Source organism: Abrus precatorius, unplaced genomic scaffold, assembly GCF_003935025.1.
Source record: "Abrus precatorius isolate BTA unplaced genomic scaffold, Abrus_2018 Scaffold3, whole genome shotgun sequence".
NCBI classification, from domain to species: Eukaryota; Viridiplantae; Streptophyta; class Magnoliopsida; order Fabales; family Fabaceae; genus Abrus; species Abrus precatorius.
The window spans coordinates 5,025,166-5,049,025 of record NW_020874373.1 but is presented as its reverse complement, the minus strand read 5'-3'; the positions used below and the strand labels follow the sequence as shown (position 1 = coordinate 5,049,025).

General features: G+C 30.8%; 4 protein-coding genes across 8 annotated transcripts; 2 read left to right on the top strand and 2 right to left on the bottom strand.

Annotated features, from left to right (window-relative positions):
* Window positions 1-711: 711 nt before the first annotated feature.
* On the top strand, window positions 712-3,249 carry LOC113862987 (peptidyl-prolyl cis-trans isomerase, chloroplastic). Its single transcript, XM_027496338.1, has 7 exons — window positions 712-856; window positions 1,096-1,287; window positions 1,729-1,873; window positions 1,984-2,072; window positions 2,219-2,273; window positions 2,420-2,505; window positions 2,851-3,249. Exons 1-7 carry the CDS (start codon window positions 791-793, stop codon window positions 3,004-3,006), a joined length of 789 nt encoding a protein of 262 aa, XP_027352139.1. The 5' UTR covers window positions 712-790; the 3' UTR covers window positions 3,007-3,249.
* Window positions 3,250-3,405: 156 nt separating this feature from the next.
* Window positions 3,406-5,748, bottom strand: LOC113862985 (uncharacterized protein C24B11.05-like). 4 transcript variants are annotated; one of them, XM_027496336.1, is made up of 8 exons: window positions 5,719-5,748; window positions 5,252-5,321; window positions 5,031-5,096; window positions 4,834-4,931; window positions 4,592-4,717; window positions 4,041-4,322; window positions 3,832-3,897; window positions 3,406-3,739 (listed from the first exon to the last, which is right to left on the bottom strand). In XM_027496336.1, the coding sequence occupies exons 2-8, from the start codon at window positions 5,301-5,303 to the stop codon at window positions 3,590-3,592; spliced, it is 840 nt and encodes a 279-aa protein (XP_027352137.1). In that variant the 5' UTR covers window positions 5,304-5,321; window positions 5,719-5,748; the 3' UTR covers window positions 3,406-3,589. The 4 variants fall into 4 exon arrangements, with proteins under 4 accessions (XP_027352137.1, XP_027352134.1, XP_027352136.1 ...); XM_027496333.1 differs by having other exon boundaries at window positions 3,448-3,739; window positions 5,715-5,741; XM_027496335.1 differs by lacking the exon at window positions 5,719-5,748 and adding an exon at window positions 5,687-5,714 and having other exon boundaries at window positions 3,448-3,739.
* A 6,097-nt stretch (window positions 5,749-11,845) lies between these two features.
* LOC113862984 (pectin acetylesterase 3-like) lies at window positions 11,846-17,560 on the top strand. 2 transcript variants are annotated; one of them, XM_027496330.1, is made up of 14 exons: window positions 11,846-12,064; window positions 12,318-12,400; window positions 12,572-12,701; window positions 12,794-12,867; window positions 13,451-13,537; window positions 13,614-13,738; window positions 13,819-13,879; window positions 14,105-14,158; window positions 14,246-14,323; window positions 14,754-14,859; window positions 14,969-15,114; window positions 15,646-15,749; window positions 16,578-16,616; window positions 16,703-17,560. In XM_027496330.1, exons 1-14 carry the CDS (start codon window positions 11,884-11,886, stop codon window positions 16,803-16,805), a joined length of 1,371 nt encoding a protein of 456 aa, XP_027352131.1. In that variant the 5' UTR covers window positions 11,846-11,883; the 3' UTR covers window positions 16,806-17,560. The 2 variants fall into 2 exon arrangements, with proteins under 2 accessions (XP_027352131.1, XP_027352132.1); XM_027496331.1 differs by lacking the exons at window positions 16,578-16,616; window positions 16,703-17,560 and having other exon boundaries at window positions 15,646-15,985.
* A 1,843-nt stretch (window positions 17,561-19,403) lies between these two features.
* Window positions 19,404-21,054, bottom strand: LOC113862986. The gene is made up of 2 exons (XM_027496337.1): window positions 20,118-21,054; window positions 19,404-19,918 (listed from the first exon to the last, which is right to left on the bottom strand). Exons 1-2 carry the CDS (start codon window positions 20,869-20,871, stop codon window positions 19,833-19,835), a joined length of 840 nt encoding a protein of 279 aa, XP_027352138.1. The 5' UTR covers window positions 20,872-21,054; the 3' UTR covers window positions 19,404-19,832.
* Window positions 21,055-23,860: the final 2,806 nt, after the last annotated feature.

Below are 23,860 nucleotides of genomic sequence, written 5' to 3'. Positions count from 1 at the left end.
AAATTCACAGATTGTGACTGAGAAATCAATGTTAGTATAGTTCCTGTAGGACCAGCACTTGGAAAGCAAAACAATAATAATACTTGGCATTCAACTATTCATCTTGTTTAATCGATAAAATCAAGGTATCATAATTGTATATAAAATTTGCAAGAACCTTGTGTATTATTACGGATAGTTTTAAGAATAAATAAAATATTATTAAAGAGTACTTGGAAGAAAGACAACTTAAAAATATAAAAATATACATGCTTAAAATTTTTAATGTTGAAAAATCTAAAAATTTAATTTTAGTCATTAGGATTTTTTTGTGATTTATAAACATTAATTATATTTAATACTTATACAAATTTAATTGTTAATTAAAAAATTAATTTAATAACCAGTTAAGAATGAAAAAACATTTATTGAACATAACTCGTTCAATAGGTATATGATTATAGGAAGAAGAATACGTATGATAACACTACTTTACATTAAAAATAATTATTTGACATAAAAGATTTAAATTTGTAATATATAATTTTATTACGGAAAATATTTTAATAATTTATAGTCTCAAAGAAATTAGTTTTAAAGGGTATTAGTTGGGAGATCCTCAGGCGGAAGAAAATCAAGGAATATGATATGCAATGACTAATAGTAAAAAAAACCAGAAAATGAAAATAGAAAGAGAGAAAAATAGGTTAAACCTTTTATCCCTTTATGTTGGGTTCAGTATTTGTCTTTGTTCTTCACATTCAACACAGCAACGCTCGAGTGAGTGATAGAGCATTGTGTGTCTTTGGCCATGGCGTCATCATTATCAGCTCAATTGCTTCAATGTCAGAACTCACTGCCTCTTTGTCATTTCCAGGTTACTGCCTCCTACTTCTCTTTATCTTATCTTTTTCTGTTTCATGCTCTTCAAACTCACCCTTTTAATCAATACTCATGTTCCAAGTTAGCTTTGCTTATTGGAACCACCCAAATCGCTTCCGTTAAATAAAATGTATGAAAGGGATGAGTTTTAATGCATTTGTTCTTATGGGGTTGCAAATGTGCCTAATTGTTTGAGTACATTAATAACGATTGAAATTTGCTACCCTTTTTCAGGGTAACTTTAGCCAACATGTGTCTAAGGTTCGGAGGCCACATGTGGTCTGTTACAGTACCAGATCACAGCTTGGTTACAGTAAAGCATTGGCATCAAAATCACATTATGCATTTAGGTTTTCTGTTACGCGACAATCTGAAGCAAGATCAACTAGATATAGGAGAATGACATGCGTCAGTGCTACAGATAATGTGAGTTTGTCATATAAATTTTGTGGTTTGAGAAATTATTTACAGAATAGTGGTAAGCCGATGTTAGACAGTGGAGAAGTTAAAGGATAACAACATCTTCAGGATCTCTGACTTTTACTTTCTGTCCACTTGAGCATTATAAGAGTGAAAAGAACATGGTTGTTGCCATTTCCTGTAGAAGTTTTTGAAAACAAGTAACAAAGTGAAAAGAATGTGATATTTATGTAAGTTTTTTCAACCAAACAGACCCTAAATGGTTCTTGAAATTTAGACCACTTGTTGACTGTAGAATCTTTCAGTATTTGGATTGTCGATTGTTACGACTTATGATTCTAGGTTTATAATCAAATTGATCTATAACAGGAAATTTCTTGGACATGTTCTCCAATATCTTTCTCACTGCTAGTGGTTGATTACCTTACATGATTTTGCTACCTTTAGGAGGTTCTAGAGCTGCAAGCCAAAGTGACAACCAAGTGTTTCTTTGATATAGAAGTTGGGGGTGAAACGGTCGGCAGGATCGTTTTGGGCGTATTTGGAGAAGTTGTTCCTAAAACAGCTGAAAATTTCCGCGCTCTGTGCACAGGCAAGCAATCAAGTTTTTCTTCTGCATTGTTTTTGTAGCTGGATTGCTACTCTGAAATGGTTTGTGTAACACAGCATTTTTATAGATCAAGTTGAATAATCCTTGTGCAGGGGAGAAAGGATACGGATACAAAGGAAGTTCCTTCCATCGTATAATCAAAGATTTCATGATTCAGGGAGGAGACTTTACTGAAGGAAATGTGAGCTCTATTATACTTGTTTGTATGCCTACAATTATATGCTGTTGATATTGAGTGCATTTACTTTCACAATAGCGTGCCATGTATGAGCATCGATGGGTTGATAATGTTTCTTCTCGCCTAAAACGTGCTTTTGTTGGCTGCAGGGAACTGGTGGAAAAAGTATCTATGGCTCTAGTTTTAAAGATGAGAGTTTTGCATGTATGTTTTGGTAATTGGCTGAATAATAATATTTAGTTCTAAATTTTTACTAGTAATTGGTATTTGAAGTTCAGCTTTAGCCATTGTTCCAATTTAAAATAGTTTCATTATTATTCTGAAATTTCTAGTTTCAACATGTTCTGCAGTGAAGCATATTGGTCCTGGAGTTTTGAGCATGGCAAATGCTGGTCCTAATACCAATGGTAGTCAATTTTTCATTTGCACTGTAAAGGTGAGAAGCACGCACAGTCCTCCTGATTTTTACTAGTTACTAATATATAAACATAAATGAAAGTAAAAGTCAAAATTCTAATTAAGCCTAAAATCAAATGTCCACTGACTGTTTGTTTACATTATTGGAGAAGTGTTACAAAGTAAGGATATTTAGTTCTACTCTGTCTGTCTGTTTACAGATCTAAGAATATTATTTGTTCTACTTTTTCATCTCATTTTTTTGGCTAATAGACTGGATCAAATTGCTATTGATGTTGTTTCTCAAATTTAGTGCTCACTTAACTAAAATATTGTAATATACAAAATTTTAACTTTTATATACTTTCTTGATTTTATGATGTAGACTCCGTGGCTAGATGATCGCCATGTTGTATTTGGACATGTCATCGATGGAATGGATGTCGTGAAGACACTTGAATCACAGGAGACAAGCAGGTTAGATATCCCTCGGAAGCCTTGCAGAATTGTTAATTGTGGAGAACTGCCTAATGATGGTTGATCCTTCTGCAGCAGTACATCTCTTTTTTTGTAATTTTCAGTTCAATTTTTTCAATCTTATATTTGCCCCCTATTAATCATGTTAATTCGTTTGAATTATCATTTGTCATTGCTGAATTGGTTTACATTTGAAGACACAGCAGAGATACAACACTCGCATTTTGTATTACTAGACTCAATACTAAGGTTGCGTTTGGATGACAGCTTACTTAAGTACTTATCTAATAATTCCTTCAACATAAGGGATTTACATCATAAATTTAATTATGAAATTTATTAATATAAGCTTAAAACAGCTTATTTTGATAAGCTATATAAAAAAAGCTTATTGAAATAAGCTGAAAAGAACTTACGAGAATTATAAAAACTCTATAAGATCTTTCAAACACGCCTTAAATCCATATAACCATAGTATTCTATTTTCTTTTCATAATTTCATGCCAACAACGGTATGATTTACTTTTTTTAATCATCACCATTGTGCTGAGATGACTGCGCAGTATTCTAAATTGAAAAGTAGTTATGCTGAGCTAGTGACTTGTGATTGCTCGGTATGTTAAACTGGTTTTTGATCGAAGCAAAATCTATGCTAGGACCATGGTTTCAACTGCTGGGGGTTGGATCATTTGGTGTTGATCTCCCTCAGCCTCCCATATTTCGGGTAATGCTTCTTTGATATTATGAATGCTATTCAGTGCATGATCAGCACCAGGCACCAAATCTGAGCGACCCACCTGCCACCAGTATGTTAACTCTCGTAAATTGAGGAGTCATTTTATTTCTTAAATATCCCGATAAGATGCATAAATAGTAAATTATAGCTTACAATAACTGTGTTAAGTCCAGCAGCTTTTCCACTTGCAATATTTCTAGCACTGTCATCAAAAAACAGCTGCACAGTATTGAAAATGCCAAAAATATTAAACAGTAATAAATTGACTCCAAGACTATAAGGCCAAAATATATAAACAAACACATTAAGGCTTAATTTTCATGTGCCACTTCTTAGTTTAAGTAATAAATAATAAATTTTACTGTTTTCCTTGGATCTGCATTGGCAATCTGAATAGCAGCTTCGATGGCTTCCACTGAGGGTTTGCAGAGGATTTGTGTCTTGGAGTTGAAACACCCACTTTCTATTTGGTTACAGGCTTTGTTAAACGAATTACTCCTTGTTAGCACATGATTATCATTAGGTAAATCCGTGTAGTTCGAAGGATTAAGCGTTTCAAAGCAAATGATGCCATCAAAACAATCTGTCAAGCCCAATCTATAGAGAACTTCGTGTGCATGTCCTTGATCTGCATTAGTGAATATCTGCCATGGCCATTTCCAAGTCTTAGAATTATATGCAACTTTCTTCTATTAACAAATTTAACTAATATATAAATGACTTAAGTAACTAGTTCCTGATAATATTGCAGCTTTTGGAAGTTCTTATAAAATTTTTATTTGATTTTAGTCTTTATATTTAACAAAATACATGGACTAAAATCACAAGTTTTTTGTATTTTATAAGAAATAAGAAACAAATTTGAATAAATTTTTTTATAAGAACTTATTTAAATCTATCAAAATTGACATACTATTTTACGCTGAGACATGGAAAGCAGAAGGTTCCTTAACACTGGATCTGGCTTCAGTTTCTCGTATGGTAATCTTCCATGCGCGTAAGCATGAAATTCATCATTGTCAAAATCATAACCAAGGGCCTGAAAGCAAGGATTCAATATGTTAATGGTTACAACTATCGTTGGTCATGAATCAGTATTTCATAAGGAAACAATGGTGAACAGAAAACTGAGAATAATGTCATTTTTTTTTATACCTTTAGTCCTGCCATAGTTGTCCCATATTCCCTGTACAAATCCAGGCACATCTTTGGTACTTCACTTTCTTCGATATGCAAGTGTTTCAACATGTACTCTATAAATAAAATTTTGTTAGCTAGAGAACTTCTTTTGCATGTTATCTGAAAACTAGAGGCATTGTAGTTATAGTAATATTCATTGTTAATGCTTGTACCTTCTATGTTCTTGCGACATGCCAAATTGAGACCTGAGCTTATTGGGTAGAGAGTATCGTCCATATCTGTGGAAAACGTTGGAGCCATAAATAAATAGCCTCTCTAAAATGTAACCATTTTCTTAAATTTGATTCTCTCTCTCTCTCTATCAAAATCAAAATTTTAATCATCCAAGAGTGAAACATGTAAGAGTGCACTGATTGTGTAGCACCAAACATACCAAAAAGCAAGCAATCATACTTGAATCCAGCGATCCTACGAGAAGTATCCATCTTAAAATAAATTATAATCTGCAACAACATTCAATGAATTTGTTAATTCCGTTGATCTTAAATGCAAATATCATCATCACTTGCAGTTTGATCATAAATTTAATTGAAATAGAAATACTACTATAAGTTTCAATGCAAGTTCCACAGAAGATCAACGGAGTATTTAGGTATATATGACCAAATCTTGCAATTTATAGCTCAATAATATCGACTACGCCTAATATGAAAACGACGAGCTAAGTGAGTTATTTAATTGGGTGTGATAAAATCAATACATGAAGCATTCTCATCAATCATCAATGTGAACCACATAAAGTCACATATAATAAAAATATGAAGACTATGCACGGGAACAAGACATCAAGAACAAAAAAATGAAGTACAATAATTGACAAAGAAATGAAACAGCACTTGCGCTGGGGTTTTTGAATGTATAGCTCCTCCAATGCATGACTAAGTAGTGGCTCAGAGAATCTATTTATATGTGTACATGAATTGTAGGGGGGGTCCCACCACTAAGCTAAATGTGCGAGGTGACGTGTGAATAGTTGAAGTCTTTGAGGTGGAGAGCATCGATAATTTTCAAATGCATTGGTTGGATACCAATCTTTGATGTTTTCTGCCACTAGTCATTTTATTGCTATGTTGCTCTCATTGATCAAGTCCACTAATAAGATTTACTATTATTTAATTATAATTACTTTATGTCCAATGCATGTTGGCCACGTGTTTGTTAGCTCTACAAACACTACTTGCAAATATTGAACAACAATCAATCTTGTCCAAATAAATTTGTCATATAAAAGGACCAGATTTTGCTGGTTTTTGGAATCATCATGCCAAGGAAAAAGGGAGGCATAACCTAGAGATGGGGCAAAGATGAGGTTTATTCTTTTTTATATAAGGAATATTATAAGCATCAGCACTGTTTTCTGTAATTCTAATAAAGCATATCAACATCAAAATGCTTTTTACTTGATGTCCTTTGCTACCAAATCAGATACCAAAAGGCTGGTCTTGTTGAGGACGGGCATTGTCCAAATACATCCACTAAGGTTTCTGGTTTATGAAATCATGGAATTTTCCGTATTCAAGTTAAAACCTTGCATCCGAATTTATACTCAAGCGATAATTTCAATATCTATTTCATATTCATCCCTGAGTATGTACACTATATACTCAGATTTGATCTATTTGTGTTATGATTGAATAAATATTTTTTAGAACAAATTCTTAACAAAACTATTATTTGAAATAAAATAACTATGAAAATCAATAAAATAAAAACATTAAATAAAATTTCAAGATTTTATTTTAAAAAATACAAATTTATGACAAATATAATACTATGTAACTATATTTAGAGCTTGTTTATATTCGAGTAATACTCTATTCTTATATTGGGAAGAATTTATCACTTCCATCCAAAGTGTATCAACTTCTATGCAAAATAAATGATAGCCGTTCATAGTAAAGGTGAAACTCAATTATATGGTCCCTGAACGTGTAAACAAATTTACTCTAAGTACATGTGCAAGTACGAGTAGGTTGGGTGTTATAACATTTAAGTTTGAAAATACTCATATATATGTTTTTAGGTGATAAACTTATTTAAATCCACCCATCTAATAAATAAAAACCTTATCTATTACCACTTACAAGTAATTTTTACAAATATTAAGTTCAGATACAATGGTCCTCTCAACAGTTAATGCACAAGTGAAGTACACTAGACTGCAACATAATCCTTTCCACTTAGAAGGAATAAGATATAAAACACTTATTCGTTAGGTAAAATCCCAATCATTGTACTTTATGTATCAAGGTTTAGCGAACAAATTTATTCCAACGAGCATTGGCAGAAGATAATATTAAGCCAAAGAGAATCTGCATCAAATGATTATAAACATATAACATTACAATTGATTAATCTTTAACGAGGTTCTTGAATTGGATTTAAAAGAGTTGATATCTTACTAAAATAATTTACGAGTCTTGTTGTTTTTTTTTTATTTTGATAAATTTATAATTAAATATGACATAAGCTTTCGTATTATGAAAATATTAAATAATTTTTCAATTAAGTTACTTGTTTAAGTACTCCTATAGTTTAAGCATATGTTTGAATAAAATCATACCTAAGTAACTGTTGTTGTTGTTCTTATTATTATTGTTATTATTATTATTATTTTGAAAATTGAAGTAAGCTACCTGCAATGAAATTACTCTAATATTTTGTTTGCGCGACTGATTTAGGAGAGAAAAAACAAGAGAGATGGAAGAAGAGCTGTAAGATATTTCCATTGTTTGTTTGAATAATATAAGAAGAAAGATAATAAAAATAAACATGAAAAACACACCTTATTAATCTTTCATTATAAAAGTGGAGATAAATGAGAAGGGAGTGACGGAGGGGGATAAGGGAAATTGGGGTTTTCTTTTTAATATCAATTAATATTTTAAATAATATAAAAATATTTAAAGATTTTAAGAAAACATATTGTAGTAAATATTTTTATTAAAATATTATATAATTATATAATTTATTTAATTTTAATTTTTTATCAATATAAATAAGTAAAAAATATATTTTTTATTTTATTTTTATTCATTCAAATAACATATCTCGTGTCCTTTATTTTTACTTTACTTTTTTTTTTAAAAAAAAAATTCTAGTTCACTTTTTATATAAATAAAATATAAGATTTTGTTTGATAGATCATTTTAGAAGAGAGAAAGAAGGAAAAGAATAAAAAGAGAACGTTGATTTGAGAAAAAATAAAATGTAAAAAAAATTGTATAACCTTTTTAAAAAGTTTATAAACTCATATTTTAATTTTTAAAATTTTTTTAGACTCTTAAAAAAATCTAGAAGAAAGAGAATTGACATTACTTCATCTTTTCCTTTAACTAGGATTAAACCATTATTTAAATAATTTTAAAAGTATATTATACATATCTAATACACTTATGAATTGTTTAAGATACAATTATTAGAAGATAAGGGAATAGATGATATTTTGAAATTAATAAAATTATAATTATTTATGATAGTATATTATTTTATATATTTAAGTTTAAAAATTAATTTAATATATGTATATAAATTATAAACAAATAAAGAATTGTTGAAGAGGGAAAAACCTTCTTCTAAATTCTCAATCTTTATCTAAATTTATCAGCGCCCTGGCCCCTATTTATATTCTAAATTTTAGAGTGAAAAGAGTATTTGTGAAATGTAATTTGATTTGAAAGGAAAGTTTAAAAAAATACTTTTATTTAATCTAAAATGAAAAATATATTATTACAAGTCATTATAATATGTACCAAACAAATCACACCCTGCCTACCTTGTCTTTTCTTAGTAAAATTGCTTTCAATGGTCCTTAACAATGCATAGGCTGTCAAACTTTTTAGACAAAATAGGATCCTATAGACTGAAAACAAAGCCCATATGGACTAAGACCAAAATAGAAGGCCATCTTTTATAGCCCGATTCAGTGTTATGCTTCTTATTTTCTTAGTAAGGTACAGGCCCACAGGCCCACGTATGTGTTGATAATCACGTTGCTAAACTCTAGTTTTTGAAGAGAATAATTAAACATATTTCTTAAAGTCTTGTCACTTAAAAAAATTTACCAGTTAATCATCAGCATTCTGCAGTTTGAGTTGAAGGACTCTTTCCAAGACAGTTTCGCGTGAAGACATTTATGTATGCAATGATATCTTAATTATGGCTGATTTCATTGTTACCCTGTTCACCATGTATGCAAAACATAGCAATTATGTCAGCTAAGATATCATTGTATTAGGTGTCTTATTTCTAATTATAGCTAATAAACAGAACAATGTTTATAAAATAATTATTATAGGAATATGTTACTAAGTTTAAAATTGGTTGGTGGATAACATCTGAATGAATGCAACTTGGCGAAACAACGAAACCGCAATGAGTGGAAAGTGGAACCTTAAGAGAATTAGATTGATTTGAAAGAGACTAATTCTAAGTATATATATATAATTTTTGCAATACCTTAAAATCAAAACTTACCTAAAATAATCATCTTCATTAATATTATATGAAATATATGTAATAAATAGTAAAAAAATAATTATTCGTTTTAAATTATGCAATTACTTTTAAAAATTTTTAAATGTTAAAATAATTATAACTGATAATTTAAAAAGAATATAAAATATCTTTAAATTTATGGATACAATAATAAATACCTTTTTTAAGCTGTCGTTATCAAATTTGTTCATAATAATTCAGTTCATTTATTAACATGAACATATTTGACATGATTAAATGAAAAGTTCGATAAAAGTTGAAAAATTAGTCTTTAGCTAAAAATTATTAATTAAAATTTGTGAAACTAATTTATTAAAATTTTAAAATAATCAAAATTAACTATTAAACTACCTAATAAATTCAAAATATCATAAAAATATATTCTTTTTGTTTAATATAGTTATATTTAATGACCTAATAATTTTAATAAAACGAAATACAAAAACATAAATCAATTTAAATTATTGACTTGGTTTAGATTAAATAATAATATAGTCAATATAATTGGTTTAAGTAACGACTTTTAATTAAAAAATTCAATTTCTCAAAGGCTTGATTTAATTATTGCATTATTCAATATTCTAAGTTATATTTTAATATTTACAAGAATAATATATGAGCAACTCAACAACACATATAGGTATATAAATACTGCACATAAGATTTTCATATTTTTTTTATTTTTTAATATTTTCCAATATTTTTAAAATTGTCTCTTAAAAAATAATAAATCCAATCACTCAAATCAACCTGATTCAAGTTAATTATACTTTTAACATTTATTAAAACTTAAAATTGAAATAAAAATTGAATTAAAATAATTTCATACCAGTTAATTCACATATTTAATAATATAAAATATATCGATATATATATATATTTTTTAATTTTATAGATAAAAATATATTTTTAAATTATTATGATTATGGACTTAGTAGTGCATTTTAAACTCATGTCATTTTTTTATAAATTAAATTTTTATTAGTGATTGAAATAAATAGTATAGATAATTTAATGATTAAAATAAAGAATGCAATATTAAAGAAATATAAAATTGTATAATAAATAAAATAAACAATGAGAATTATTTAAATTCTATGTTATCATAATATCTCAAAATAGTAAAAAAATAAATAAATTTAATGTCTAACATTTCACAATAAAATATTAATATTAATAAGTAAAAAGAGAATTTAGTGTAGTAAAGACAAAAGTAAAAAAATATAAAAAATTACAAATTCAAATGTTAGCTTGAGTAGTATTTAAAAATATGCTACGAGTTAGCGAAATAGTATCATTCATTAGATGATTTTGTTTTGATCAAATAATGTTATAAAATTAATCAAATAAATTACAGGTTAATAAAATTAGTATTTTCCATAATAACTACAATCCATTTATTTTAAAATACTATTATTTAAGTTAATTGTACAAAATTCAATAAAACATCAAATAGCATTAATTATAATAGATTTTCAAATACATTGAATTTAATTAACAAATAGCATTAATTATAATAGATTTTCAAATACATTGAATTTAATTAATCTTTATTTTAAAATTTGAATTGTTAAATTAATATATTCAATTTTTTTTAATAAATACAGTAATATACAAGGATAATTTTGTTAAAATCATGAATACTTAAAAAAGGCATATATATTAAAATAAAATAGTTTTTATGTTAGCAAATTAATAAAGATTATTTCAGTTTAATATGTGATTTTAAATTTAAATTTAAATAAATATATGAGAGCTTTCAAGACTATAGTAATTTTATTCAGTTGAATAATATTTTATAATAATTTTTTATGTAATTTAAAAAATACATCATAATACAAAAAGGCACTTATCAGAATTAAAAAAATGACAATAAAAAATTGAAATAAGCTTATAAAATTAATTTAATATATTTTATTAATTCAAATGATGACTAGTAATAATAATGAATTCTTTTAGAGTGTATAATGAGCTGATTATTTTTTATAATAGAGAAAAAATGATAAATAAGTTTTTAATGCGTGTTAAAAGGCTGGTAATAAAATAATAACAAGTTTTTATCAACAAATATAATACATTAAATTATGTATTATTTTATAATTTACAATATATACATATAACTAAAAAATGGAACTAGAAAAGATAGATGATAAATTTGATTGGGACAGAGAGTTACAGAAGTAGAGTTTTAAAGACATTGAAAGAGAGGAGAGTTAAACAAAAGAAAAAAAGGGTATACTCGGGAAGAGGGAGAGTTACTGACATGCACATACATAGCAGATAGCATGTCTGATTCCCTTTTCTCCGCAATCAAACGTAGTATATTCCTATTTTATTAGTTTGTAGTAAAATTTAAAGAAAAAAATAAAATGAATGATCCTTATTTAAAGCAAATAAACTAAATTCTGCATTAATAACAAAAGACAAACCGACAAAGGAGAGTGTGTTCGTGCTCGTGAGTGAATGATTAAGCTCAGAGCGTCTTCCTTTGTGAGTTCATTCAGAAACATGGAAAAGATGAAGCTGATTCTCATTGCGTTGGCCTTCGTTTCTGCGGTTATCTCCGTTAGATCTGAGTCTGAGTCTTTCTCTCCACTGTCTTTGATAGAAAACGATGCCGTTCCAGTGGCAGCTCAATCTCTCATGGTCCCCCTCCATCTCATTCAAGGAGCTGCTTCTAAAGGGGCTGGTCTCTCTCTCTCTCTCTCTCTGCATTATCACATTGCATTTTCTCTCACTGCCCCTAAAATGCCCTCTTTATCATTTCTTACTGCTTTAATGATGTGGGAGTAGGAGGGACAGCATAGTGTGTTTGGGTTAGTTGGGGTCTTCATTATTGATGATAGAGCCTATTTTGTTGTAAACACTGTCTCCAATGCATAATCTTTCACTCTGCTTCAGAAAGGGTCATTACTTTATGTTTCTGTCCTGTGATGACACAGTATGTTTGGATGGAACATTGCCTGGTTACCACTTGCATCCTGGATTTGGATCTGGTGCAAATAGTTGGCTAATTCAATTGGAAGTATGTAAAACAATATCCAGGTTTTTTTTTACTGAGTTTCAATAAGAAATCAGGAATACTTTTGAAGATTTTATAATTTCTTAAATTTTGAATTCTTTGTGATAATTTATGGGTATGATATTATGTGTATGTACCTGCTTACCTGGCTTGCTTTATTATGCATTATTGCAGGGAGGAGGATGGTGTAATACCATCAGAAATTGTGTCTTTAGAAAGACTACTCGTCGTGGTTCCTCAAAATACATGGAAAAACAACTACCATTCACTGGGATATTGAGCAATAAAGCTGAAGAAAACCCTGGTTTTTCTCTTTTCCCTACACATGCATATGTTAATTACTTCTGGAGTTTCTTGTGTGTTTTTGATTTTGCTGGAATTATGTTTTCTTCACAGATTTCTTTAACTGGAACAGAGTGAAAGTAAGGTACTGTGATGGGGCATCTTTCAGTGGAGACAGTCAAAATGAGGTGCAATTTTTTCCCTTTTATCTGTATAATAATCGATAACAAAGTTACATTTTGTAAATAAGTGGACAGAAGAAACACAACTTGTTTTGTGCCATTTATTGGACATATTGTCTCAAACATCAGAGGCAAAGAAGCAGATTTTTTTTTCTTTGTTGGGTGGGGAGAGGTAAATTTATGGTGCAAGCATTACTTCATTCTCCTACTCATATATGCCAAGTTTACATCTCTTGCAGGAAATTACTGTGACACAATGATTCATAGTTTCAAAATACATTTACTTTTATGACAGAAAGTAGACGTACTTCTATGTCTATTTTTTCTAATATAGACATTTTTCTTTTGGAAGGAAGGATGTTCAAAATTTCAAACTTAGACAGAGACCGTGCTGTTCTCTAAAATTATTGAAAGCATGAATTAAACATATCTATTTGTATTATGAATCCTTGCTGGTATGGAGTATGTATCTATCTAAGGAGCAGGCTCTTCTCATATTCTATAGTGCTGGCAGTTGGTTGTTTATAGAAGAATTGTTCATTTTCCAAATTTATGATTGTATTGATATGTGAATGTGGATTTGTTTCAGGCTGCTCAGCTTCAATTTCGCGGACAAAAAATATGGCTAGCTGCAATGGAGGAATTAATGTCCAAGGGAATGCAAAAGGCAAACCAGGTTTGTCTCTATATTGTAATTTGTTAATCAATCTTCAATGTGCATGGATGCAGATGCTAAAAAAATTGTTTATTAGGCTCTTTTATCCGGATGCTCTGCGGGTGGTGTAGCATCTATAATACACTGTGATGAGTTCCGGAGCTTGTTTCCTACATCTACCAAAGTGAAGTGTTTGAGTGATGCGGGGTTTTTTCTTGATGAGTAAGTAATATGTTTTGTTTTATACACTTTCCATTAGCCTAGAAACTTAGCTATAATTGATTATCTGTTCAACCATGTAGAATTGATGTATCTGGGGGGCACACACTGAGGAATCTGTTTGGAGGTGTAGTTAAATTACAGGTAGTATTTAATGCTGTAAAAAAAGTTCTAATAAATAGAGTATAATATCTATGGATCTATATAATATCTATGGATCTATGCTGTTCTTAGCTCAATTTTGAAGAGTTATTTGATTCAACATTACTATGAACTTTCTCCTTACTCCTTAGCTTCTTTTTTTTTCTGATATAAAGTTTAGAAAACTTGGATAAATATGTCAAGTAATTGCTATTGTTGAAACTGTAGGAAGTGCAAAAAAGTCTGCCAAAGAGTTGTCTCAACAAACTGGACCCAACATCGGTAATCTTCTGATTTTGGAAGTCATTCTATTCATAATTTGAAATTGCTAGACTTGCAAACATTAACATAGAAGTTCTTTTTCTTCAGTGCTTTTTTCCTCAGAATTTGATTAACCATGTTGAAACTCCATTGTTTCTTCTCAATGCCGCTTATGATGCATGGCAGGTAATAATGATAATGTTTTTTCTTGTAGTTTTAAGTTAATGATGTGCCTAATTATGTACTTGCAAACACGCATCTTTTTATTTGGCCTCAAAAGTGTTATCATATGGATGCCATTGTATCTATTGTGACTAATTGTTCTGAGGATTTCCCTTTGTTTCAAATAGTTCCTGTGGTAAATTTAATTTGGACTTCTACCAACACTCAACCCACAATAAAAGACCCACCAATCAAATTGAATACAACTATTGTTGAGTAAATTAGAGTTTCAAATGTCAGTGATTTATATCTATGCAAAAGCTCTTAGGGAAAGCAAACAAGGAATCATATTTACTATGATTATGGTAGTTGATCCCGTTTATAGCTGCTGTAACCTAATTACCACTGAATTCTTTATGATATGGACTAAAAATCTCTCATTTGTTTTCATTAGCTCCAACAAAGTTTAGTCCCACCTTCGGCAGATCCCCATGGCTCTTGGAATGAATGTAAATCAAATCATGCAAATTGTAACTCATCTCAGATTCAGTTCCTCCAAGGTGATTTTGATCTCTGCTATTGTGAGAATGTGAATTGTTAATGACAATTGATGTTTATCTACAATTATCTGATTTCCTACTGACATAGTATATCTCATCTTTGAATCAGAATTCAGAAATCAAATGCTAAATGATGTGAAAGACTTCTCAAGCACATCTCAAACTGGATTATTCATAAATTCTTGTTTTGCTCATTGCCAGTCTGAGAGACAAGATACATGGTTTGCTGATGACTCTCCACTTATTAATAACATGGTATGCATGATTTTGATTTCTATGCTTCTAAAACTGTGCAGGTGGAATGTAACATTAGGTTTTTGTAGACTCTCAAGTCTCAACTCTTCCAATTGTCAGTATTGGAAACATTATGCAAGAGAACAGATAGACTCCAGAAAGATTCTTAAAAACTTTTGCTATGATGAAAGGTCTTAATAAGAATAAAATGGGAGAATCCTAGGATCGTTGACTTATTAACATTGTAGTTCGATGTTGTTGAAATATAGCAGATGTGGGGGATAGCATAAACCTATTTCGTTGTGTGTTTTTAAGAAAGGAAACTTGTGAGCTTCAGAATAGTTAAGGTTACAGTTACATACAGAATACATCACAGTCCAACCCTTTTCACATAAAGGAAAAGTCATTTAAAAAATATTTTGCCTTCATTTGATTGCTGACTCAAGTTTGCTGAGTCTAAGACAAGTGACATTAATGCCTTGGATGGAATATTCACTATTTGTTGTTCTTGGAAAAGAATTCTCTGATAAACTGATATATATTATCCTGCAGCCAATTGCAATTGCTGTTGGAGACTGGTATTTTGATCGGACAGCTGTCAAAGCTATTGACTGTGCTTACCCCTGCGACAATACCTGCCACAATCTTGTCTTCAAGTGAGTTGAAGTCTATTGTCTTTTCATATGATAATTTGATATTTACAGTTTCATCATCGCAATTGCCATTTGCAAATTTAACATTCATTAATTATAATGAAAATATCATTCTTGGCTATGGTTGCAATTCATTAGATCTATCATCGTGTGAACTATAATAAATCATTCAAATGAGATTTCTTTGGATTGAAAATCCAACTTGACAATTGAGCTTGTGCTTCTGTTGCCACCTTTATATTGTTGATGATGTTATGTTTTCCTGTACTAATATTTAGCAAGGACTCAAATCTATGCCTTAAGGGTGCTGGCCTTTTTCAATTAATCACACCACCTTTCAAGGTTCCTAGACATTGATAGCTTGATATAAAATAATATATAAAAAAAAAAAACAGAGAAAATTGAAACATGATTCCAGAATCAGTTTCATAGAACTTGCGCTTGAAAATGCAACTTTAGTAAAATGGAATAGATTTCATTTGCTGTTCACTCTCCCTCTGTTCTTATACAAGTTATACCATACCTACTATCCGTGTTTTTCAACGCTTGAGTTGAATTTGATCTACTGCGGTGTGTGTACTAAAGAAGCATGATGATATTGTGCTGTCTCCTGTGCCTTTTGGGTGATTTGCATAGCACTCTGGCAAACAATGGATAGTTTTAGAGTTATAAGTTGGTGACGACATGGTCTGTAACTTTCCAACTAAGAGGAAGAAAAATCTTTCTGATTGTCTTCGTATTTTGTCCCTTTCAAGTTTAACAAAACTTGCACCCTTTGTCTTTACACCAATTCCACTGTGACATAGAGATTGACATTTTCCTGCTTTGCAGTGTTGGTAGATCTGTCATGGTGGACTCCCAGTCCACAAGGTTGACTTTTATTTCCCCCTTCCTTTCTGAATGCCATTTTTGCAATTCCTCAGTGGAACTGAAATTCTCATATTCCTCCTTTGCAGTGATGATGGCACATCTACCATGATTTATTCCCGTTCCATGAGGTTGAGTTTTAGCATTGGCCTTTGTATGCTAAGTTCTTTATTGCCAATTACATGCTTCTAGTCCTAGTGCACTTTGGTCACTTTTGGCCCCATAAAGCAAATGCACTGTGGGGCGGTTTTGGTCCCTCTAAAGCTAGTAAATGTGTAAAGTGAGAAAATAAAAGTGTATATACTGTTAATTGAAAGCTAGTTAAAATTACAAGGTACTTCAATTCTAATTAATGTTAGATGCACGGTTACTTTCTCACGTTTTACATTTGCTCACTTTAGATGAACTAAATCTAAGGTCCATTTGTCCTTGTTCAGTCTTCCATTTAACTCAATTAGAATTATGTCAGCTATTAATTAAACGTGACCTAGGATCAGCTATGGATGTTTTAGGACTCGAGATCTTGAAAAACCAATCTCGTTGTAAAGGAGTTTAAGAAAGGTGTTATGTTATTGAAAATTGAATTACATCAAGGTGCAAGCTGTACAAAAGGTAATGGTTGGCAGATGCGTTTTGTAGCTTGATATAGGCTTTATTATGTGCAACATAGGACACAACAATATAGGCTTCATAATCATGAACTCCAAAAGGAGCAAGGAGAAAAAAGATTTTGAGGCACTCGATGTGTGATGATTTGGTTTGACTTATTTCAAATAAATTTTATATATATATAATTTTTTGAGAAAACTTGTTTTAATAAATGCAATTATTTCTCAAAAAGAATTGGTTCCCAAACATGGGCTAACTGGAAGCTTTGCAGCATTGAGTTCAATTAGATCATTGGGTGGATAAGAGATTAGAGTGCTAGCGTAGGTTGTGATGATGATGCATGGTCATAGGATGGATAAAAGAAATGCTAGTGAAGCAAGAAGCTGTGGATACCATTAAGATGTTCAAGAAAGATATTTGTTATTGAAATTTGAACGTCAAAATGATGTGTATAAACACGAATCTTACAGAATGGATACAGAGTGGATTTAAAGTATAATGAGACGTGTGAAGATTACTAAGGTTGTCAGAACAGTCCTATGATTAATATGATTGCGAGGTGTGCTGCTATAGAGGTGGATCAAAGGCCCGAAGTATGAAGCCCAATTAAATTTAAGGTATTTGGGCAGTAAATTCCTCGGTCTATTTTACCGTGATTATCGTCAAAACTCCTAATTTATTTTCTTTATTTAATTAACTATTTAACCAATGATTTTTAACATGTTTCTTCGTGTAAAATTCGTATTATACCTTTTCGTACCATATAGCAAGACTTCTCCATTTATGAACTTGGCTAGTAGATGATACCCGCTTCTATCGGGCCTTCGTTCATGAGAATGGGCTAATGAGTTGGGCTCATTCATATTTGCATCAAGAAGCATGGGATCCGAATCCTTGTTCTTTTCTAACAATGGACCACCGGCAAGGTCCAAGGTGCACATTAATTAAATTTGCATATTTGAAGGCCATTTTACTTTCAAGCATGATGAATTTAATTTATTTCATAAAGGTATATTTACTATAATCAACCGCATAAGTGAGAGATTTATTTAAAAACAAAACGAAGATGGAAATGTAGAAAGTGATATTTTTCTCAAAGGCGTTTATCCCTTGATCAATACCATGATAAATTTTGAGGAAAAGTCAAGTAAACTAAGCTAAAATTGTTAATGTTGCTGCAAGATCGCTCTCAACTTGTTACGTCAAATTAATGACCAGCCATAAACTTCGTATTCAAGCCAAAAGAACTGTCCCACAATTTCATATCATTATCACACATTAAAGCTACATGCTGTGCCAAAATATTTTCTATTTTCTTAATTTTCGTTCATACATATCAAACTTTGACACATGTTCAAGGAGAACGTGTGCAAATCCAAGTTCACTGTGTTTATGGGTTTAGTTACAAGTTCAACATGTGGTCGATAGATACAACAACAGAACTCATATTTAGCGGGTGCGGAGGGACGCGCTAATGTTAAGAATCGAATATTCTAAGTTATCTGATGCCTACATTATTGCCGTATATTACATTTACCTTTTACGACTTAAAAAGAATCGATAACTTTTATATAAAATGTTTTTTAAAAATAATTTTTATACATAATGTAAGCAGGCGAAAATACAACTTTTACATACCCTGCTTTCTTATTTGGAAAAATATAATCTTAATACATGAATAATGCTTTATGAACGGTATGAGAAGTACATGAAATGAAATGTATTAAAAAATGTATAAAATGCTGTACACGTTTTATTACTTTGGAAATGTTCTGTAATTTGAATTCTGTAATAATTAATAATATCATTCCGTTTCTTTTTTTCTTTTTTTTTTCAAATAGAAGCTATTTTTTAAAATTCCACTTTAGTGAAGATATCACTCATCGGAGATTCCTAAATTCGAATCAAAATTATATAACTACAATCTTCAGTTTGCATGTCTATTTCATCATTATCAAGCATCTGGGTACTCTCTAATATCATTTAATTTTCGCCAAAATATTTTAAATCACGATTTAGGTAAGTGATTTCTCCTATATAAGTTATATTTTTTAGGTTTCGAAAAACAATCCCAAATAAGTGTTCGATAAGTTACGGCATAACAGTGTTTAGTAATTGACATATTTGTCCGTTTGTTTTACCTGCGAAGACTTTTCTAATGGTTTTTTAATTGAAGGGGAAAAAAATCTTTCGATAAATCGTGTCTATAGCCGTGTTTTCCTTATAGTTTGCGACAAATAAAATCATAACCAAACATGTTATACATGAATCCAAAATTCCCACTGTTCCACTTTTTTTTTTTCTTTTTTCCATTGACATTTCTACTATATATTTTCATTGCCTATTCACATTGTTTTCTCTTATCATTGCTTTTTCATCTTATTCAAACACCACTGTACACAAGAAAAGTGATCATCACTCAAAAAGGAGCTTCAACCAGAAACCCCAACACTCCAGGGGAAAAATTCATGAAGAAAATTCTAAACCTTTAAAACAAAATTATATAACCAATCATAGTGGGAAGAAAAGCTTATAATATAATATACTATATACGTATTGTCTCAATCGCACAAAAAGAGTGAGTGAGTGCTAGTTAGAGGAAAATCAGGTTCATGTGCCGTATTTTGAGGCAGATGCTAGAGCTACCGCTTGCGCCCACACTTTGAGCCTAGCCTTCACATCTCGCGGATCATCACCTATAACACAAAATTTGGTAGATGAATCACTTCATTCTTCTTGCTCACAAAGATAAATCACTAACTAAGTGAGTCCTCCTTGCAATGAGATGCTATTAAACATTATATAAAAATAAAGGATCCAATTAATAATAGCATTTAAAAACTTCTAATTGTTGTTGAGTAATTAAATTGGTGAGAAAAGAGTAAACAAACATACCAGGAGCAGAGATACGCCAATTGGCGATGGGTGAATTGCTACCACTGCTAGTGTCAAGTGTGGAATTAGAGAATGAGAGATGAGAAGGCATTTCCAACATACGCTCATGTTCTAACTCAAAGCCAAGATCTCTACAAGCCTTAACTTCCTCCAAGTCCATGCAAAGAGACCTCTTTCCCCCTTTAGGCCTTGTTATGAGCATCACCCCAGTTCCTGTGCTACCACCCCCACCACTCTGATCACTCTCCCCACTAAACCCATCATCATCTTTTCTCTTATTCTTCTTCTTCCCTCGGTCAAAGTCAAACACCCTTCTCATTCTTCTCCTCCTTGGATCATTCCCCTTTCTACCCTCATTGTCACTAGCGTAGTCCTTCACGTTCCTCCTTCTTGGGGGCGTTGAAGGCAAAGAATAACAACTACCCATTTCGTTTTCCGACTCGGAGGTTAACCCTGTTCCCACCTCCTTCCCATCTGATAACTCTCCATCTGCGTCTCCATCACTTTCTATGGACAGAATCGACACGCACATCGAAACCAGGTTATCAACCTCGTCGTCCACGTCATCAACACCAACGGTGCTACTCGTGCAAACAGAAAGCCTGGACAAGTTGTGTGGATGAGGATGTTGTTGTTGTTGATGATGATCATGATCATGATGATGATGATGATCAAACCCATCATCAACATCATCGTCAAAGTCTTCATCTTGCAATGAAGAATGAAAGGTCATCATGGTCTCATCCGAAGCCATATTAATAACCACTTTGGATCGATCGCCCAGATGAAATGAAGAATTGAAGTAAGAGAGTGAGTGAAAGAGTGTAAGAAAGAAAGAGGTTTATGATTATGAAGAGGTAGAAGGTATAGCGGCGTCTAGTGTTGGCTAATGTGAATCATTCGTTTCTCGTTTCATGATAAGGTGAAGAGTAGGAGTAGAAGGACACCTTCAATCAACCACCCCTATTTATGTCAATACTTCACTACCCTTTTTTATTTATTTTTAATTAAAGGCGAGTAATTAAACCATGATTCATTCATTTCGTTAATATTCTTATTTTGGCTTCGAGTGAGGGTGGTAATATGGCGGTCAAACATTGGATGAAAAAGTGAAGGAGATTGGGGTTAGTTAAAGGGAAAAAGTTATAATTGACCACCTGATTAACACTCAACACTCTCACAATGTGGCAAGAAGTTTCCGGCATCAGCTTTTAAGTTATTCTATTTCATTGGTTATTAATAAATATGCTTCTTATCTAATTACCACTGATTCCTGCACAAACAAGTGTTGCTAAATGCTAATTAATTTCTACTCTCAAGAGACGCGCAATTTACGCGCAGATTATAGATGGACCTGACAGTTACGAAAGATTACTTAACGACCAATGTTATTTAATTCCAAAAGTTTTTGACTCATGTTATTACCACTGAAATATTTCTAATTGAGAGGGGAGAAATGAAAAAGGTCGTAAAAATGGAAATAATTTATAATATAACTCCTCGCTCCTAATTCTTATATAACTTTATAAAAATGATGCCACGTGTGAGGGAAAGGAAAAACGTATATAATGGTAAATACATGTTAGAGAGGTTAAGAGAAAGCGCTACACCAATTAACCTCGTAATCATAATGGTAGTAAAATAATAGAGTTAGATTTGAAAGCTTAAACCTTTCTATAAACATGGTTTATCCATATGTATATAATACTAAGGGGGTAGGATAGAAAAGGGATAAGAATTATGAATTTGATATGATGAGTGTTTGGTTTTGGGCCACAATCATTCAACAAACAGCAAAAGAATACACTGGAAATTTTGTGGTGCCCGTTGGGATTGGGCACTAGCATACCTTTACCCAGGGGTTTTGTTTTATTTTTAATTTACATTTTTGAATCTAACCACAAGAGAAGATAAACAAAGCTTGTTTATTCTCCACGTGCAACTCCGCTGATGTAATTTCGCTCTTTTCTTGTTTGATCCAAAGGGATTCGAGACACCTGTCCACGTTTTATTACGCTTTTCATTTTCATCATTCTTAAAAAAATTAATTTATATGATGAATATGACTTTGGGGCTGTTTTCTAAATTTGAACAAAACAAAATAAAAGAAGAGGGATATGTACTCATCACATATCACACATCACACATAAAGAGCATACAGATACATACCAGAGTGTGCACCACGTGGCATTTCATCGATGCATCCAACGCTTAATCATTATGATTCATTCTGAAGAGAAGGGTACGGTGATCGAGAAAGTGGGTCCGTACCATTCACTCGCGTTGGTGTACAGTTGCACAAGGCAAACTTGCAGGCCATCAATGTATTCATTTTTTTAACGTTTTCTTCAGCCAACCCATTCTCTAATTTACAATTTAAATAAATTTAAACAGTCATTGTCATTTTTTGGTTGAGTTTCCCATTCCAACTTCAAACTTGGAAGAAAAAAAAACAACTCTTCAAATTTTAATTTCTGACTAATTAAATGTTTTGTTGAATGCATTTCAATGGTTTTTGGTGAGACCAAGTTGATTAGCGCTGGGACGCTCACCGACCGTTGATAAATAGTGTTTTATTTTGTGAAGGGGTTTTGGACGGTTGGAGCGATTTATATTTGCCATTCGATTGTTTACACGTCATAATTTTTCTTTATAAATATCAAAACTCTCACTTAACTGTTTAAGTAGTTGCTGCATTTGTTAATTTTGATATTTGCAATTAAGTAAGAGGTAGTAACTATTCAAGCAAATGGATTAACTTAAATTTAAGACCTCATTTTAATAGAGGATATCTGATTCTTTTAAAATGAAAAGTATATAATAAATGGAAAGTATACAAAAGAGTCTAGTTTTTGAAAAAAAATATTATAATTATTCTACGAATGTTTCTAATTTAAATTGAAATATTTCCTGTAAAAAGTAATTATGGTCATGAAGATTTTAGTCGCTAAATATTATTTTATATTATCAATGATTAATAAATTAAGGAGGAGTCAACTTACATCGATATAAATTACACTTTTTCTTATATTATTGATAACTTAGATAAAATATAAATGTATTTAAGTTAATTATTAAATTAAATTATTCATTGTCTAAATTATTTATATCAAACTTTCTATAGTTAAATATTAATAAATTAATAACAAAATAATTTTTTATATATATTTCAAAACATCCATGATATTAATTTGAATGACTTAATAAATTAAATATTTATATTAATGTAAAATTTTAAAATATAATTTATACGCTAATAATTTTTACTTAATAGTGAATTTTAGAATTTAATTATCTATTAAAGAGTTATCCAATAATATAAACATTGGTGTACTTTATATGACTTAATTTCTCTTCAAACACATTTTTTTTAAAAATAAATTAAACATATTTAATGTGATGAAATTATAATTTTCTTAGTATTATTAATTAAACAAATATGTTACAATAATTAATTGAAAACTAATTTTTTTAATTATGTATTAAGTGACGGCACGAAATGTTTTTATACATAATATTTAAAAAATAATTGTAAAATTAAAAAAAACAAACAAAGTAATGAATCACTTATGAAGTTAGATGTTGCGTGACAATCACATGGGAAATATGTGGTGATGAAATGTTTGTTAAAATTAATGTGGATTTGAATAGTGTCAGTGTCATCACACTCATAGACATGATGGGTCCCTAGCCGTTTGATCTGTCCGAGTCTTTGTCTCATTGATGTTCTCTGTGACCACTAA

What these genes read in the sequence shown, in the direction of transcription:
- LOC113862987 (XM_027496338.1), top strand. Translation starts at nt 791, where the DNA reads ATGGCGTCATCATTATCAGCTCAATTGCTTCAATGTCAGAACTCACTG. An exon ending in TTTCCGCGCTCTGTGCACAG is followed by an intron (nt 1,874 to 1,983) that starts GCAAGCAATCAA and finishes ATCCTTGTGCAG; the next exon opens with GGGAGAAAGGATACGGATAC. An exon ending in GAGACTTTACTGAAGGAAAT is followed by an intron (nt 2,073 to 2,218) that starts GTGAGCTCTATT and finishes TGTTGGCTGCAG; the next exon opens with GGAACTGGTGGAAAAAGTAT.
- LOC113862985 (XM_027496336.1), bottom strand. Translation starts at nt 5,303, where the DNA reads ATGGATACTTCTCGTAGGATCGCTGGATTCAAGTATGATTGCTTGCTT. An exon ending in GTATGATTGCTTGCTTTTTG is followed by an intron (nt 5,097 to 5,251) that starts GTATGTTTGGTG and finishes CGTTTTCCACAG; the next exon opens with ATATGGACGATACTCTCTAC. An exon ending in CCATGTCTCAGCGTAAAATA is followed by an intron (nt 4,323 to 4,591) that starts GTATGTCAATTT and finishes TGGCCATGGCAG; the next exon opens with ATATTCACTAATGCAGATCA.
- LOC113862984 (XM_027496330.1), top strand. Translation starts at nt 11,884, where the DNA reads ATGGAAAAGATGAAGCTGATTCTCATTGCGTTGGCCTTCGTTTCTGCG. An exon ending in GTGGAGACAGTCAAAATGAG is followed by an intron (nt 12,868 to 13,450) that starts GTGCAATTTTTT and finishes GATTTGTTTCAG; the next exon opens with GCTGCTCAGCTTCAATTTCG. An exon ending in ACAAACTGGACCCAACATCG is followed by an intron (nt 14,159 to 14,245) that starts GTAATCTTCTGA and finishes CTTTTTCTTCAG; the next exon opens with TGCTTTTTTCCTCAGAATTT.
- LOC113862986 (XM_027496337.1), bottom strand. Translation starts at nt 20,871, where the DNA reads ATGGCTTCGGATGAGACCATGATGACCTTTCATTCTTCATTGCAAGAT. An exon ending in TTGGCGTATCTCTGCTCCTG is followed by an intron (nt 19,919 to 20,117) that starts GTATGTTTGTTT and finishes TTTGTGTTATAG; the next exon opens with GTGATGATCCGCGAGATGTG.